Source organism: Rattus norvegicus, chromosome 7 (assembly GCF_021556685.1).
Source record: "Rattus norvegicus strain SHRSP/BbbUtx chromosome 7, alternate assembly SHRSP_T2T, whole genome shotgun sequence".
In the NCBI taxonomy this organism is placed as follows: domain Eukaryota; kingdom Metazoa; phylum Chordata; class Mammalia; order Rodentia; family Muridae; genus Rattus; species Rattus norvegicus.
Window position 1 is genome coordinate 60,552,619 of NC_141540.1, and position 17,200 is coordinate 60,569,818.

General features: G+C 42.0%; 1 protein-coding gene across 6 annotated transcripts in view; it reads right to left on the reverse strand.

The window, feature by feature from the left end:
* Tbc1d15 (TBC1 domain family, member 15) overlaps positions 1-15,978 on the reverse strand; it is a 55,539-nt gene extending 39,561 nt beyond the window's left edge. For 4 of the 6 annotated variants that reach the window (XM_087558487.1, XM_087558489.1, XM_087558486.1 and 1 more), the window contains exons 1-3: positions 15,926-15,972; positions 2,646-2,744; positions 1,547-1,621 (exon numbers count right to left, since the gene is read on the reverse strand). Coding sequence is in view for 4 of the 6 variants with exons in the window: in XM_087558486.1 (XP_087414612.1) it covers positions 1,547-1,621; positions 2,646-2,744; positions 15,926-15,955 (204 nt within the window). In the remaining 2 variants the exon portion in view is untranslated. Of the gene's footprint in view, positions 1-1,546; positions 1,622-2,645; positions 2,745-15,925 lie in introns of all 6 variants that reach the window. The other 2 variants (NM_001427232.2, NM_001427231.2) reach the window with 1 other exon arrangement.
* Positions 15,979-17,200: the final 1,222 nt, after the last annotated feature.

Sequence of the window (17,200 nt, forward strand, 5' to 3'; positions counted from 1 at the left end):
ACCTACTGATCCTGTATTCTACTCTAATTCTGCCATGTGGCTTGTTAGCTCCCACTCCTTAGTCCCAGTCAGCCTCTTCCCTGTCTCTCTAGTAAATCCCCACCTCCTCCTTCCCACAGTCCTTTATCTTCTTCGAAGTCCAACCCTCTACTTCCTGCCTTTGCTATAGGCCATCAGCTTTATAATAAACCAAACAGAAGGGGTTGGGGATTTAGCTCAGTGGTAGAGCGCTTGCCTAGCAACCGCAAGGCCCTGGGTTCGGTCCCCAGCTCCGGAAAAAAACAAAAAAAAAAAAACAAAAAAACAAAAAAAAAAAACCACAGAAGCTAAACGAGGGAATGTATATAAAGCACTCAGACAGGTGATACTTAACAATACCAACGTCCAGCTTGCAATCAGATCTCTGCCCATTCAAAAATCAGCATTTGTATACGGCAGAGCCGATCTTTACCCATGTATAAACACACTACTCCAACATGGATTTATATGTGTGTGTGTGTGTATGGTTGTAACTAGAGATAGGGGTAGGGAGTCTTAGGTGGTAGAAAGGAGGGGAAAACTATGTGTGATGCACAGAAAACAGATCCACTGTAGGGAAAGAAGAGTACCAACACAAAGGGGGCAGAAAAACAGGGGTTTTCTTTTTACAAAGTTATGTCAAGGAACGTTTCACTGAAGCAGACATAGATAAAAGGATATCTTGTTCAAGTAGACATTTGAAGGAACGTTTCACTAAAGCAGACACAGGTAAAGATGTTTTGCTAAGGCAATCACATAAAAAGACACATGATACTAAGAAGAGCCCAACAGAGGGTGGATGACACTGAATGTATTGGTATGCCTTGCATTCATTTATGTTCATCCTTTGTGGTGGCTTCACCGAAAAAAACACACCAAAAAACTTCCTGTGGTGGTCTGGTGGCTTCTTGCCATTTCTGCAGACTCAGGCTGATTGATAGTGATGTCAGCTGATACAGACTCACATGGTGTTTTGCTGAGGCAAGACCACTGTGGACACATAGTGTTTGGAGGGAGTATAAATACGACCAACAGACAGTGATGGTGGCTTGCACAGCTAGCCTTGTGCAAGGTTTTGCTGGTCTCTCATCTTCACTGAGTTGAGAGGCACGGCAGAGAACTCCTGGCATCCCTGCTGATCCTGGTTCTGGTCACTCCCGCTGACTTGCCAATTGAGGTCTGGCGCTTTCTGCTGGGTCCCGCCTCTGCTGCGGACTCATATTTGCTACTCTGACACTACTGAACTGAACTGATGGTATATATCCTCACAATGCAGATTAGATTAGTTCAATAGACTATTTCTTAAAGGTTCACTTTTCTTTTCCACTACCTCTGGTAGGTGGAAAGGAAGCTAGAAGGGAGCTTACTTAAGAACCCTTATTAAAAGTAGGCTGTAAAAAATTTAAGCCTACAAAGGGGAGGGCTTTAGAGCAAGGTGGTATAAAAGACACATGTATGCCTACATACTTAAATATACACACACAAAAAGACAACCTATAGCATTCTCTAAATAGTATTTTTTAAATACCTTTCCAGCATACAGAATACTAGAAGAATCTAATGCGTCATCCAATGGTCTCCAGTCCACTATTACTTCAGCATCCTACAGAAAGAAATCATAAAATATATTTAGAATTCAACAAGAATTTCATCAAGCTGAGCAGCCTGATGAAAGAAACCATGAATTATATTTATAATTCACCAATATATTCTTAATCCATTTTTTACTTCTAATCGCAAAATAAAAATTTAGGTCCTTAAATATTAGTATTTTATACATGCTAACATCATTACTTAGTTTTGGAAATTTAATTCTAATTATTTTTCATTGTGAAAAATTTGTATTACTATAATATTTATATAACCCATTTTCTTTGAAGAGAAAGGATATCTCTGGTGTCCTGGCTGTCCTGGAACTCACTACATAGACCAAGCTGCCTTGAAACTGCTGAGATCCACCTGCCTCTGCCTCCCAAGTGCTAGGACTAAAGGTATATACCAACATGCCAACTTTACATACATTTAAAATAATTCAGGATTTTCTTCAGTTTATATAAGGTATTCTGTTTCTAGCATTATCTCGATGCTTAAATTTACAACAATTGTTCAAATATGCACTATCTTATGAAGTGGAAATTTCTGGTTTCTTTGGGAACGCAGTTGTGTGGCGTGATGCTTTTCTGGAAGGTATCTTGGGAGAGGACGTTTTGCTGGAGCAGACACTTGAGAGGGTGCACGATGGGCTCTAGTTATTCCGACTGATTCTTGTTGCTCTTGCCAATTTGGTGGAGCCTGGGTTTCTACTGGATCCAATCAAGCCGCTGCTGCTGACTCATGCTTGGTGTTTGCTACTGGACTGGACAGCTGACATCCTGACGATGAAGATTAGCGTTGCCCCAAACAAAAACTTCTCAACAGGTCCATAACCCCCTTCTCCTATAAACCTTTTCCCTACCTCAGGTCAGTGGACCAGAGAGAGGCTGAAGCACTCTAGAACCCTAAGTAAAGGAGGTTTAGAGAAAAATCTAAGCCAATAATCTTACATAATGAAATTCAGACTCTTTTCCAAAGCCCTGAAGAGAATCACCATCATAAACTAGTAAATAATCATTTTACCAGAAACTCACCTTTTCTAAAACACGCAATATTCCTGAAATTAAGCTGTCTTGGTCATTTGCCTTTCCGGAAGATGAGTGAATATATACCCCTTCTTGTTCATATATAATCTGAAACAACAAAACACCAAGATCATCATTACACTGTTTTCCCTTTCATGTATGTATATATGTTTGCGTGCATGTGTGCATCATGCACATCTGTCTCCCTTCTCAGAGCTGAAATGGCAGGTTCACCTCTGTGGGTGTTGGAGATCTGAACTTACATGGCAAGTACTTTAATAAATGAGCCTCAGCTCTAGTCACATTTTTTATTCCAATGAAATAAATTCTTAAAAATAACTGAGATGTATTCTTTTTTACTTTTTAAACGTCTTGTGTATATGCATGTTTTGCTTACATGCAATATCTAATCACCATTTGCAGGCCTGGTCCCTGTGGAGGCCAAAAGATGGCATCAGATCCGCTGGAATGGAGAGTCAGACAATTGCACACCCTGTGGATAGTGGGGATTGAACTTGAGTCCTCCAAAAGAACAGCCAAGACTCTTAACTGTTGAGCCATCTCTCTAATCCCCAAGGTGTTTTCTTACAATACTGTTCAAGTGTCTGTTTACCCATATACAAATATATAACAGGTTGATTGGGCAAAGAAATATTTCAGATTCGTGAATATGTACTTATAATGGATATTTCAGAAACAGAGTCACATCCGAAATTCTTCTGTGTTTTATACATGCCTTATATATACACAATCTGAAGTCAACTCTACAGGTTTACCAAGCTGCCCCTGCCTCCAGTGCTGACCTCACAGGTACACAGCACCAGGCCCAGGCTCTTCAGTACCTTTCTGAGAGAAAACTGCCTGTCACAAAACCCAAAATTCTAAACTATATTTGTACTGTCTGTAGAAGGCAGTCATGCTTACCTTTCTAATTTTAAAGGTATTAACTTTAACTTCTAGAAATTAGCTAAGTCTGCCTGAAAAGGCAAATAGAAAGTGATTGATTTGCATGAACTATTAAATTTTATGAAATTCCCATCTCTGTGTATTCTATATCCTCTGAACTCAACCAGAGGATTTAGTACAAAACAAGCATCTCTATTATATACATATTTTTCTAACTATCCCCAAAACAAGACATAGTATCTGCAATTTACATACCTTTTCTATTATGCAGTCATTACAATAAAGCATGAGAAGATGCACAGGTCACATGCAAAAAGTTAAAATAAATTATTTAAAATGACCAGGTATGGTAGTGCATGGGTTTAATCCTAGCACTCAGGAGACTGGAGTAGGCAGATATCTGAGCCCCAGGCCAGAAAGACCAAGAGGCTCTGTGTAAATAAATCATAGTATTTGCTAAGGTGGGCTAGTGAGAAGCTCAGCAGAGAGAGCACACAGCCTCAGGACCCCAAGATGGAGCCCCAGACCCCATGGAGAGTTGGCTCCCAGTTATCTTCTGGCCTACATACATACATACGTCATGGCATGCGCACATACGCGCGTGCGCGCGCGCACACACACACACACACACACACACACACACATTTTTAGAATATTTAAGGTGCCTGATCAGTTGAGTGCACATATAAAATGGTCAATGATGTGCTGCTAACGTAATAGTCTTTAGCAAAGAAACTAAACCAGATACCTGAAGCCAGGCACTACAGCACATGCCTGTATCTCAGCACTTGGGAGGCTGAAGCAGAGGCATAAAAAGTTTAAGGTCATTCACAGCCTTATAACAAGTTCAAAGCCAACCCTGGTTTTCATGAGCTGCTATTGCCTCACACTATGCTGAGGAAAGGATGGCAATAATAAAGAAAGAGCTCTGAGGGGCTATAGGAAATAATTTATAACAAATCTGCTGACCTCAACTTTAACAATAAATGTTAAAATGAGACATTGTAGGTAAATTCGATGTGACAGACAGATAGATGCACTTTTGCATTACCGACTGTAAAGCCATGTTCCTAACAAAGCTGAGAAGAGAGCACACACAGCACAGTGATGGGCTCCTACAGTTTCTCTCTCTTTAATGTGGAACTGAGCTTCTATATTGCCACCAACTATTTCCAAAACTAAGGATAAATGAAAAGCAACTAAAATACTCATTAACAAGCTTAAAGTAAAAAAAAAAAAAAAATCCTTGCCCTAAATCTCTCCAAATATGGAAACGCAATAGCTACTTTATAATATCCACTTTAACAACTATGTGAATTTCATAAAGTAATCCATAATCAAGAAGAGAAGGTTTCACGAATTCAGTTTATTTAAAAGCTATCTGGCTTATAGAAAACAATTTCGGCTTTTAGATACAGGAGTGTCCCCAGGGAAAGCCACATGAGTTCAGCCATGCTGCTGCGCTCCACAACTAAGCACCTAATTGTTATCTCCACTTGCACGCGCATCTCAAACTGTCATGCTCTGCATGAACCTGCTCTTCATATACTGCCAGGCTCTCAGGCATCCCCAGCAGCTAATGACCCTGAAAGCTTTTCGCCCTCCTGACTCTGTGTACTGTCATCTGCCAGCCTTTCCATGACACAACCCCCACCCCATCATGTTTGGAGTCTGCTCACACATGCACTTCCAACGTGCTCTAGTTACCTGTGTAACAGATAGCCAGTGCTACAAACTATGCATCTGATTACATCTTAACGGTTCCTCTAGACTCTACCCTTCACCTCTATGATGGTGACACTACACTTCCTGACACACAATCTTTCTGCCTGTGCCCACTCTGAGTGGGCCTGCTCCCTGAAAATCTTTAGTGTTTTTCTATGTGACTACTGTACCTCGAACACTCTATTATCCCTCCTCTCTACAAACAATTTCTGCCAACCCTTCAAAAGAGTACAAGCCTGTCAGGCTCTGGCCCACTGCCCACTGCCCACTGCCCACTGCCCACTGCCCACTGCCCACTCCACTCCATCTGACTTACAAGGGCCCTCATCTTCACAGTTTAAGGAGTGGAGTGGCATTTACAGTTATTTCTTCAACTCCAGCAAGGGGATTAGAAATTTGAAGTTTGCCCTGAAGACAAAGAAAACCCACTGGAGTTCTAACAAGAGAATGTCTAGAGTCAGCCTCCCCCTTCGTAAGTGAGACTGTCTTAACAGCCAATGATGAAGAGCTGCAGTAACCCAAGTAGACAGATCTGTGCCAGTTTAAACTACATCAGCGGTGGCAGGATTCAACAAAGGTGGATGGCAGGAAGATATATAGAAGTCAAAACAACAGGATTGTGTGACAACGTTGGGGTGAAGAGAAGAAGAGTCAAGAAAGAATAAAGCTGGTACACAGAGACAATTCATGAAGACACAGCTCGAGACTCTTAAGAGTGTTCCTTTGAGACAAAGAAAGTATAGCACTTCTCAAAGAAAGGCAGGCCTGAGGTTTTATCATAAGGATACCAATATACAAAATAATGTCAGACATGAGCATGACAAAATGATCTAGCCGTTTGAGGAGTTACAAAATGGCTCAATGCATGGTCTCTTATGTTGGCAATCACATATATATTATAGTACAAGAAGCGCAAAGACTCACATGGTAGGTGAGAACCAACTCCCTTACGTTGTGACTCCTATGAATCCTTATCTGCCTTCCACACACAGCCAGGTCACGCTGCACACAATGATAATCAAACGTAATTTACATTTTAAACAATACGACCTAAAAATCTAGTGTTGGACTAGATGAACAGGAAAATCAAAGTCTCACAGCTAGTCCTAGGTTCCACAGTTAAGTTCAAGACTTAATATGAGATCAGGTATCAATAAACAAAGGAGATAAAATAATGCAAAAATCATGTTTAGACGCCAGAGGAAAACACCAAACGCCATCTGGAACCCTGGTGCACGGAGGCTCCCGGAAAGAGCGGCGCAGATCTTCCCAGTTGCTGCCGCCGCGGAGAGGACTTAGGCAGTACCCCACGAGCAAACTTGACCCTTGGAACCACAGGTAGGACCAACTTTTCCCCTGCAAGAAACCTGCCTGGTGAACTCAGGACACACAGAGGCAAAATTCCTCTAGGACCGGGCACGTCCTGTGTTTACCGGAAGTCCCACACCCGCGGATCCCGGCCTGCAGCAGCTCTCTGCTCCCAAACACCGTGGGAGAGAGACCTCACCGCCTGGTCAGGTGGGCACTCCTGAGGCTGCAGAGCGGAGGAGACCACCAACACTGCCCACCCCTGCCCACATCCCTGGCCCAAGAGGCAACTGTATAAGGCCTCTGGGTTCCCGTAGGGGAGGGCCCAGGAGCGGCAGGACCCCTGCGCCTGAGACACCGCCGGAACCTGAGGGAAACAGACCGGACAAACAGTTCTCTGCACCCAAGTCCCGTGGGAGGGAGAGCTGGACCTTCGGAGAGGCAGACACGCCTGGGAGACCAGAGGAGACTGCACTCTGCGCACATCCAGACGCCAGAGGAGAACACCAAACGCCATCTGGAACCCTGGTGCACGGAGGCTCACAGATCTTCCCGGTTGCTGCCGCCGCGGAGAGGACTTGGGCAGTACCCCGCGAGCAAACTTGAGCCTTGGAACCACGGGTAGGACCAACTTTTCCCCTGCGAGAAACCTGCCTGGTGAACTCAAGACACAGGCCCACAGGAACAGCTGAAGACCTGTAGAGAGGAAAAACTACACGCCCGAAAGCAGAACACTCTGTCCCCATAACTGGCTGAAAGAAAACAGGAAAACAGGTCTACAGCACTCCTGACACACAGGCTTATAGGACAGTCTAGCCACTGTCAGAAATAGCAGAACAAAGTAACACTAGAGATAATCTAATGGCGAGAGGCAAGCGCAGGAACCCAAGCAACAGAAACCAAGACTACATGGCATCATCGGAGCCCAATTCTCCCACCAAAATAAACATGGAATATCCAAACACACCAGAAAAGCAAGATCTAGTTTCAAAATCGTATTTGATCATGATGCTGGAGGACTTCAAGAAAGACGTGGAGAACTCCCTTAGAGAACAAGTAGAAGCCTACAGAGAGGCATCGCAAAAATGCCTGAAAGAATTCCAGGAAAACATAAATAAACAAGTAGAAACCCATAGAGAGGAGACACAAAAATCCCTGAAAGAATTCCAGGAAAACACAATCAAACAGTTGAAGGAATTAAAAATGGAAATAGAAGCAATCAAGAAAGAACACATGGAAACAACCCTGGACATAGAAAATCAAAAGAAAAGACAAGGAGCTGTAGATACAAGCTTCACCAACAGAATACAAGAGATGGAAGAGAGAATCTCAGGAGCAGAAGATTCCATAGAAATCATTGACTCAACTGTCAAAGATAATGTAAAGCAGAAAAAGCTACTGGTCCAAAACATACAGGAAATCCAGGACTCAATGATAAGATCAAACCTAAGGATAATAGGTATAGAAGAGAGTGAAGACTCCCAGCTCAAAGGACCAGTAAATATCTTCAACAAAATCATAGAAGAAAACTTCCCTAACCTAAAAAAGAGATACCCATAGGCATACAAGAAGCCTACAGAACTCCAAATAGATTGGACCAGAAAAGAAACACCTCCTGTCACATAATTGTCAAAACACCAAACGCACAAAATAAAGAAAGAATATTAAAAGCAGTAAGGGAAAAAGGTCAAGTAACATATAAAGGGAGACCTATCAGAATCACACCAGACTTCTCGCCAGAAACTATGAAGGCCAGAAGATCCTGGACAGATGTCATACAGACCCTAAGAGAACACAAATGCCAGCCCAGGTTACTGTATCCTGCAAAACTCTCAATTAACATAGATGGAGAAACCAAGATATTCCATGACAAAAACAAATTTACACAATATCTTTCTACAAATCCAGCACTACAAAGGATAATAAATGGTAAAGCCCAACATAAGGAGGCAAGCTATACCCTAGAAGAAGCAAGAAACTAATCGTCTTGGCAACAAAACAAAGAGAAGAAAAGCACACAAACATAACCTCACATCCAAATATGAATATAACGGGAAGCAATAATCACTATTCCTTAATATCTCTCAACATCAATGGCCTGAACTCCCCAATAAAAAGACATAGATTAACAAACTGGATACGCAATGAAGACCCTGCATTCTGCTGCCTACAGGAAACACACCTCAGAGACAAAGACAGACACTACCTCAGAGTGAAAGGCTGGAAAACAACTTTCCAAGCAAATGGTCAGAAGAAGCAAGCTGGAGTAGCCATTCTAATATCAAATAAAATCAATTTTCAATTAAAAGTCATCAAAAAAGATAAGGAAGGACACTTCATATTCATCAAAGGAAAAATCCACCAAGATGAACTCTCAATCCTCATCTTCGGTTGGTTTATATACAAGTGTGCAATTTCTAGGCTTGAAAGTAAAATGATGCTATCTGGTCCTGGATAGAGGAGCCTTATTTTTTATTATGGCAGCTTGCTATTTTTGTAACATAGTGATTTGGTTGAACACAATAAAGTACAGTAGTAACTGATCTCCCCTTCTTCCTGGATGAGTGAGCAGATGATTAAATGTTGATGTCAGCATCCTTGAGCATATTCAGATGAGCTTCTGCTTCTGTTGAAAATGATGCTGTGTTTGATTGTGGTCTGAAGCTTTGAAGCACTACTTGGCATCTCCTTCCTTGGAGGTCTCACTGTTTAAACATAACAGATTTGATAGCTTGTTGGTAAGGTGAGGTCCAGCTTGTCTCCACTAGGTCATCTTCATGTGAATCCGGTGGTTATACGGCTTTGTTTTAGGGATATTTCATTTTTTTAATAACGGTTTTAGCTGACATTCATGGAGAGAATGAATCCTTAGAACTGTGCCACTAGTGAAAGGAAATCCTGTCTAGAGTATGTTTCTTTACAAAGCTATGTCACACCATCCTTTGGGCCCTCTGCTGGAAAAGTAGAATCAAGTCTCAAATAATGCCTTTTAAATTGTATCCTCTAGTATTATAGATGTAGGACAGTACTGTATCATACCTCTGTGGATGTAAAATAGCTTGTACCTGCTTTATGATACGTAGTAGTGACCGTGCTTTATCAGAGCTGTTTTTAATGATGTTGCTCAGAATGTTTTCTTCCCAGATGATGATTGAGAAGCTAATTTTAAAAAAAAATGGTGCCAGGTACCACAAGAGTAACAGAACTGTGCTGTTTTCTCGGGTTTTGTTTTTTTACTTTTTTTTTTTTAATGGAGTGTGCTGGATGTCTCTACAGTTTTATTCAGATGACTGCAGAACCTGGAAAAGCTGTTGCTGCTGTTGATGCATAACACACTGCTATTATTGGTCTTTTTATATAAATATAAATATATATATACAGATATATAATTTGAATTTTTGGAAACTTTAGCTGTGCTGTCAACTTTGGAAAAAAGTATCCCCGTTTACTGTGTTGAGTTGGCACTGTACAGAAATTAACAGCCATATTGGTCTAGAAATGTTGAACTTAAGTTTTTTCCATTTGTACAGGGGTAACGCACTGTATTAAATATGTAAGGTCTTATCTACGTGGGTTTGATTACAAAAACTAATAAAGTATTCTCTAAATAAAAAGAAAAAGAAAAAAAAATCATGTTTAATCACCCTTAACATCCAAAGAACCCACCATATAGCCAGTATTCCAATGTGTTTTAAGCTAAACACTATCACTAAAAATATTTAAAGGGTGTATTCCTATAGGAACCTAGTTAATTACCAGAGTATAAGAAAGACCCCATAAGGGGGAAACTCCAGGAAAATCTACTACACACTAAGAATATTCTTGGTAGAGTGCCTAGTATACACAAGGCTATGAATTCTATACCCACATAAACCTGGTATGGTACATGGTACCTATGATTTCAAATTTTGGGATGTGAGGGAAAAGGGAATCAGATCTTCAAAGACATCCTCAGCTACATAGCAATTTCAAAGCCACCTAAACTCCAAGAGACTCACTCTGCCTTAAAATAATGTTTAGGAGTTATTTCTCCACTCAACGGGAGGAAATCATGTCTGCTACTGGAAACCTAGCCAACTATCCAGGGCTATAAAGTCGTCAATCTTGGAGAACCCATAACCACCATTTTACTAAACCAGTTATAATCCCTAACAATCCTTGACCATTTGTCTCTCAGTAAGGAAACTTCTCTTTGCAACAGAGACCACTACAGAAAAGCACCACCAAGCAAAACACAGAGCATGGAGCTCAATCCCAGTGGATACATCTGTGGGACTGTATTTCCTAGGACTGTCAGAAACTGCACCAATATGACCGACTGCCAATCTGCCTGCCAATATGAGGTGAGCTGAGCGAGGGCAACAGACACGCTGGGGTAGAGGACTGGAAAGCTCGTGAGATCTCAGCTATGCACCAAAAACTACAAACAATTCCAACACCAAATGGTCAGCCCTGAAAACACACACACAAGTAACAAAGACTGAACAGGTTATATTTATGTATTTAGGTATATGTAGATACACATAAGTATGTAACAATGAAAAAGAGGCCAGAGTTTGAGAGTAAAAGATGTGTATGGAAGGTTTAGAAGGAAAAACAGAAGGGGAAAATGATGTTAACTATATAATATCAAAACATAAAAAATAGTGATGGCTTATCTCAAAATAAAATATGAAAAAAGAATATTCTTTACCTTTCCAAAGCATTAATGACTTCACAAGACTATAAAAATATCTAAAAGAAAATGGATGTGGCCAACTTTAACCCATGCATAAATTCTTACTAAAAATGTCTTCAAAACAAGTTCTGACAGAATAATTGCTGATTTCCTAATGGTTTCAAGTTGTTCAAAACAAAACAATTTGTGAAACATAGAAAAGAATTATATTTTCTAATAGCTCTAGCGTGACAGAAAATGGCCAATAGGATATTATAATATAAAATAGTGGGTATTAAAGGGCTCATCTCTCACACTAATTTTCTCCTCATTTTCTGTTGCTCTTTTCATTGAGAATCTACAATGTCGGGGCATCAGCAAGGTGCAGGTGAAATGTTTCAAAATCTGACTTCATGACAATCGTCAATCTACAGGTCACAGAACATACAAATTCTCTAAGACCATCACCCACTCGAGTGACTCCAAGCTCTTACTGCATGTCTCATAGACAGGGTAACTGTGTGTGTATTTCTTCTGAAAACTATGGTCTAGAAACCCTGAGAGCAAGCACTAGGTGATATACCCCATGCCTGGTATAGATGGGAACAAATGTACTTAATCTTTGCAGAGTTAAGACAGACCTGGAACCAGCAGAGGAGGTCAAAACACTTTCAAAGCTATCCTTTTTCCTTTCCTTCACCCCAGTAACTCAGTCTCTCCACTGTTCCAGCAGAAGCAGATCAGTCATTACAGTGTTTCTACTTATCTCACTCTCCAGAGCGGCTTGTCGCCACTCCTTAATTGGTTGCCTTTTGAAAACATGGTTCTATATATACAGAGCAAAGCAAATTAGCTAACTTCTAAGAACTAATCAGGGTTGCCAACCAAACGCCAACCCACTTTCAAAAACTGCAAGAAAAATGTCTCTCTGTGTGTGTGTACACATACATATACATATAAAAGAACAGACCCATACACATTGTGCTGGATGGATTTTTCTGTCAGTTGACACATGCAGAGTCATTTGAAAAGAGAAAGCCTCACTTGAAGCTCCAGACTGCCATGTAGGCAAGCCTGAGAGGAGGAATTTTCTTGACTAACGAATGATGGCTGCATGGGCAGGCCCTTTGTGCTGGTGCTACCTGCCCCTGGGCAGATGGTCAGGGGTATATAAAAAGGCAAACTGAGCAAGGCCAGAGGAAAGCAAGCTTTCCTCTCCAGTCCCTACTGCAGTTCCTTCTGACTTCCTTCAGTGTTGGACTGTGACCTGGGAGTTGTAAGATAAAATAAGCCCTCTCCTCCCCAAGCTGCTCTTAGTCATAGGGTTTCATCAGAGCAACAGAAACCTAAGACACACAAACTGATCAACGAGGAAGAATTCAATGCACTCTACTGGTATTCGGCGTTCACTCAACTATGCCCTGGCTCAAATCGCAGGACGTTTGGGGGTTGGTTTCCCTTTCACCAATGAAGCAGGCACACTGTGTAATCACATTTATATTGCACAGTAGGAAAGAGTCCCAGAAGACCACGTTTGTGAGCTAAATTCAAACTAGTTTGTTGTGGGATGGGGTCTTTTAAGAGTTGAGCATCCTTCTCTCTACTTTGGCTGAAAGAAAACACTGCCATATAAAGCCTAATTAAACAACCAATCATTTAGTTCCCAACATTATATACTTTCCCCTCTATTTCATAACTATATTACCTTCATACTTGTTTACTGCCTTATATTTCTTTGCAGAAAACCATCAGCATGAATAAATAGCTATTCAAAACCAGTGTTACTTAACAGTAAAGAACATCTGTATTTATCAAGCACATGCTTGATGCCAAGAATTACTCTAAATGTTTTACAAATATTAATTCATTTAATCCACCAACAACTCCATGCTGGAAGTCTATTTATACCACTCTATAAAACTGGGCACAAGGAGGCTAAGTAATTTCCCCAAAATCATACAACTCAAGAAGTTGAGCCAGGTTTGATCCTAAACAATTAGGATTATCTCCTTAATTGGTGCCATAGGATTCATCATCAAAACAAGATGTCTTAGGCTACAAAGCTGGCTTGGCTGTTAAAGGCTAGAACCTCTACCAAAATGACAAAACTATGACTTCTAAACATGGTTTTTCTCAATATCCAAAATAAGAATGAAATAGAAATAGCTCACACCCATACCAAAATAATATATTCTAAGTTTTAAGATTCTGCCATAACCAACCAATCAACTGCAGGGAAGCTGAGACAAAGGGCAATGGCAGCAAAGCATCTGCTCCAGGTCAGGTGCATGTGGATGCATTTAGTGACTAATCCCTAGAATCCCACAGGAAGCCGGCACTGTTACAGAAGCAGAGAGAATGCTTAAGTCACTAGGAAGTGGCTAGCTTGTAAAATAAAGCTGGCTCGACTCTACACTCTCTCAAAGCTTACCTTTCATTCCTACTCTGAATAAAAAAGGTTAATGTCCTTGGTCACTTCCAGGTCTTCAATGCAAAGAAAAGCTGCGTTGTCTGCAGTTACTCTCCATTCTGACATTTAGAACTGGCAGCCTAGCTTTTGTTCCTTCGGTGTAGGGCTTATCTTGCCCATTTTAACTTATCACAACTGATTCTTTTGTCTTTGCTAACATTCACTACTGTAATTCTGAGGTAAACAGCCAAGGCTGAATTCTGGAAGAGGAAGGAAAGAGATCAATAATTTACCTACTCAGGCTGGACATGGTGGGACAAGGTGATCCCAGCACTCAGAGGCAGAAGCAGAGGCAGAGGCAGGCAGATTTCTTGTGAGTTCAAGGCCAACCTGGTCTACAAAGGAAATTCCACTATAGCTGTGGCTATAGAGAAAAAAACCTGTCTCGAAAAACAGACAGAAATAGCTTACCTACTCACTTCTACCATATTCTCTCTGCCTACACAAAAAGAGGGCTAAATAGTAAAACATAAAGCTAATGCCTTTTTTATGACAAGTTAATCAGTCTGAATTCTTTAACACAGTAAAGGTTTCTCATCTATTATTGATAAAGCAAAAGGTAGTTCTACATTAAAAAAAAAAAATCAGCACACAATGCCTTGAAGTCTTTTTACATAAAGACACCACAACAAGTAAGCCAGAAATGAACTTTGTAAGGGAGGATTCCACTCAGTATGCTTATCAAGACAGCAGCGTAGGAGAGAAGACCGAACACAGGTTCAGTGGAGTAATGGGAGCAGCCATGAATGGTCATCTCAGTCCAATACGGTGATGCAGCAGAGTTACAAAAGACAAGAGTAAGTTTAGGAAGTCAGTCTGTGAACGGTATTAATGACAGTAGAAGTTGGGGAGCCCCTTATGTCTCGGAACTGTTTTATCAAGGGTTCCTTTCAGAATCCATGCAAACTGGAAAAGAGAAGTGTAGTGTAAGTTGTGAAGATCTCATCTTGGAAAGTACCAGAGTGGATCAGCCCAGCCCAAAACACCAAGATAACTTTCTTCTAATTTGTAATGAGCCAAGAGATGATTAGCATTCATCTCAAACACAAAAAGACTATAAAATAAAAAAAAGGACAAGGATATAAGTAACCCGAAAAGAATGCTCAACCTATCATCGAAAGAGCAAGAATATGTAACAGATAAGCACTCTTGTTGTGTCTACTCCTAAGCACTCCAATACCAGATGGCTGGCATCCCTTCCGTTCTGCAGATAAAGATGAACAGAGAAGTCTTAATTATCCAATTTTCCAAGGTCACAACTCAGATCAACACTGAAGATAAGACCGTAATTTGTTATTCCACAATCTAATCTCCTGCACAAACGCGTCAAATTCAAAAGGAGGTAAAATGCAGCGAGACAAACATAAATGAAATTGAAAGAACAGCGGAAGCTATCGGCAACAAGTAAACAGTTCTTAGCGTTCTCTGTGATTACCAGCGGGTCACGGACGTTTGCGAAATAACTCTCCACCGGAAAATGCTGCCAGGTGTACGTCATGAAGCAGATAACCCTATATACGCGTCAGCTGTCTCTGCATGTAAACTGGCAATAGAATCTCCTCCGCACCTAATGGTAGCTTCTAACCCACTAGGAGGGTGTCACTGACAAGCCTTTGTGAAACAGCGGGGCAGACACCCACATCCACACACAGAACGCCCCCAAGACATCTAGGAAACAAATATTTTAATAAAGGCGTTTCTAGATGAGCCCAGCACGGTGTCAATCGCCAGTTCCCAACATACTTGGTGCCCGCAACCATTAACCAATTTTCGAACGGGACCCCAAGCTCTGAGAACACAGCTGCAGAGCTCCTGGTCCGTTCCTCTGCATGGTGACTCGACGCCTTCACCGAAAGAAGACAGAGCTAAGCCAGGGTGACGCCTCGAAAGGCTTTTGCAAGAAGAGGCTTTGCAGTCAGAAGAGCAGACGTGAAGAACTAGAGTCAAGGTGGGAAGGAACAGATTCAGAGGTCCCCAAAGGGATCCGCGCTGCGGGGCAGAGCCGGGGAAAAGCGCCGAGGCCTGCACCGCCTGGGAGCAGGAACCGTCTATCGCCGGGTTCACCCAGCACCCCGGCGGGACAGCTCGCACCCCGCGGAGCCCTTTCACTGTCACACGCCGACCATCCCCGAGGCCGACACAGCCCGCTTCCCTCTCTACGGCTGCCCGCCAGCCGCAAGCCACCAGCCAGGAGCACCCGCACCAGCCGGTGCCGTTACTCACCTTCCCGCTCACAACGCCCGCCGCCGCCATGTTCCCCGCGCGTGCCTGGTGATGACGTAGCAGAACCTCACGTGTCTCTCAGACTCACAACAACATCCGGCCGGTCTAAAATAACATCCGGGCAGGAAAGAGGCGGGGACTAGCGGGAACTGCAATTGGACGCATGCGTAGTGAGGATGCGAAGAGGGTGGAGCTGTCGTGCCTCACTGCGCCTGTGCGTGGTTTTTTTTTTTTTTTGTCCCCACCCTCTCTCCCCTTATATTTTTAAACTGAAGCCTAGTGCTTTTGAAGTTTGCTCAGGCGTGGCACTTTTAACTTGAGAAACGCCGAATCTCTTGGGTTTGATGGAAGGAGCACCTTGTTTAGACCCAGGAAGAACCTGTGGGATTGTGTTGAACATCAGCTCTCGAGCTGATGCAAGAAGAGACTTTTCCCCCTGATATTAGAGGTTTCTAATACACGAGTATTGTTGCTGCCACTCGCGCATGACCTTAAGCATGGTATTTTTATAGGAACTCTGGTTACTACCAGGCCTTTTATCGCTCCAAAGTCCAAGGCACATAGTTTAGAGTACCTTCACAACTTAGTGGTTATGATTTCAATTCCTAAATTCACCCAAGCTTTGGCATATAAAGGAGGAATTGTGTATGGTCATAGAGATCTCCCCCATGTCTGGAAACAAATTGGTAAGCTATTAAGTTCGTAATCTAATTCCTTCTCAGCGCAGCTCTCTGAGACTTAGTTCCAGTAAACAATAAAATTGACGTCTTAGAGCAGTTAGCAGTAGTTCTAGACCTACCTAATGCTGTGACCCTTTAACACAGTTTCTCATGTTTTGGTGAGCCTCCCCGCCCCCCAACCAAAAAGTTATTTTTATTACTACTTCACAACTATAATAGTGCTATTGTTATGAATCATAAAATAACTATCTGTATTTTCCTATATCCTTAAGAGACCCGGGTAAAAGTGTCATTTCCCCCACAAAAGGATCGTACCTGCCCCCCGCTGAGTTAGAACCTTTTCAGGCTACCTGACTTAAGCAGCAACCAAATGCAGCAGCAGGAAACGTGATTTGCAGTTTTGTGAATATCAAGAATCTAATTGGTGAGGGAGGTGCCTAAGTCTTACATGAGAATGCATGCTTAGCCCCAGTAGGGACTCTGAACACCGAGTATCAGAAATTCCAGGCAAGGCCAAGACCCCGATGCCCAAGCTCGCACTGAATCAGGAAAGCAACCCATCTGCCAGCCATTAAGGAAGCAAGGGCCCATGGAG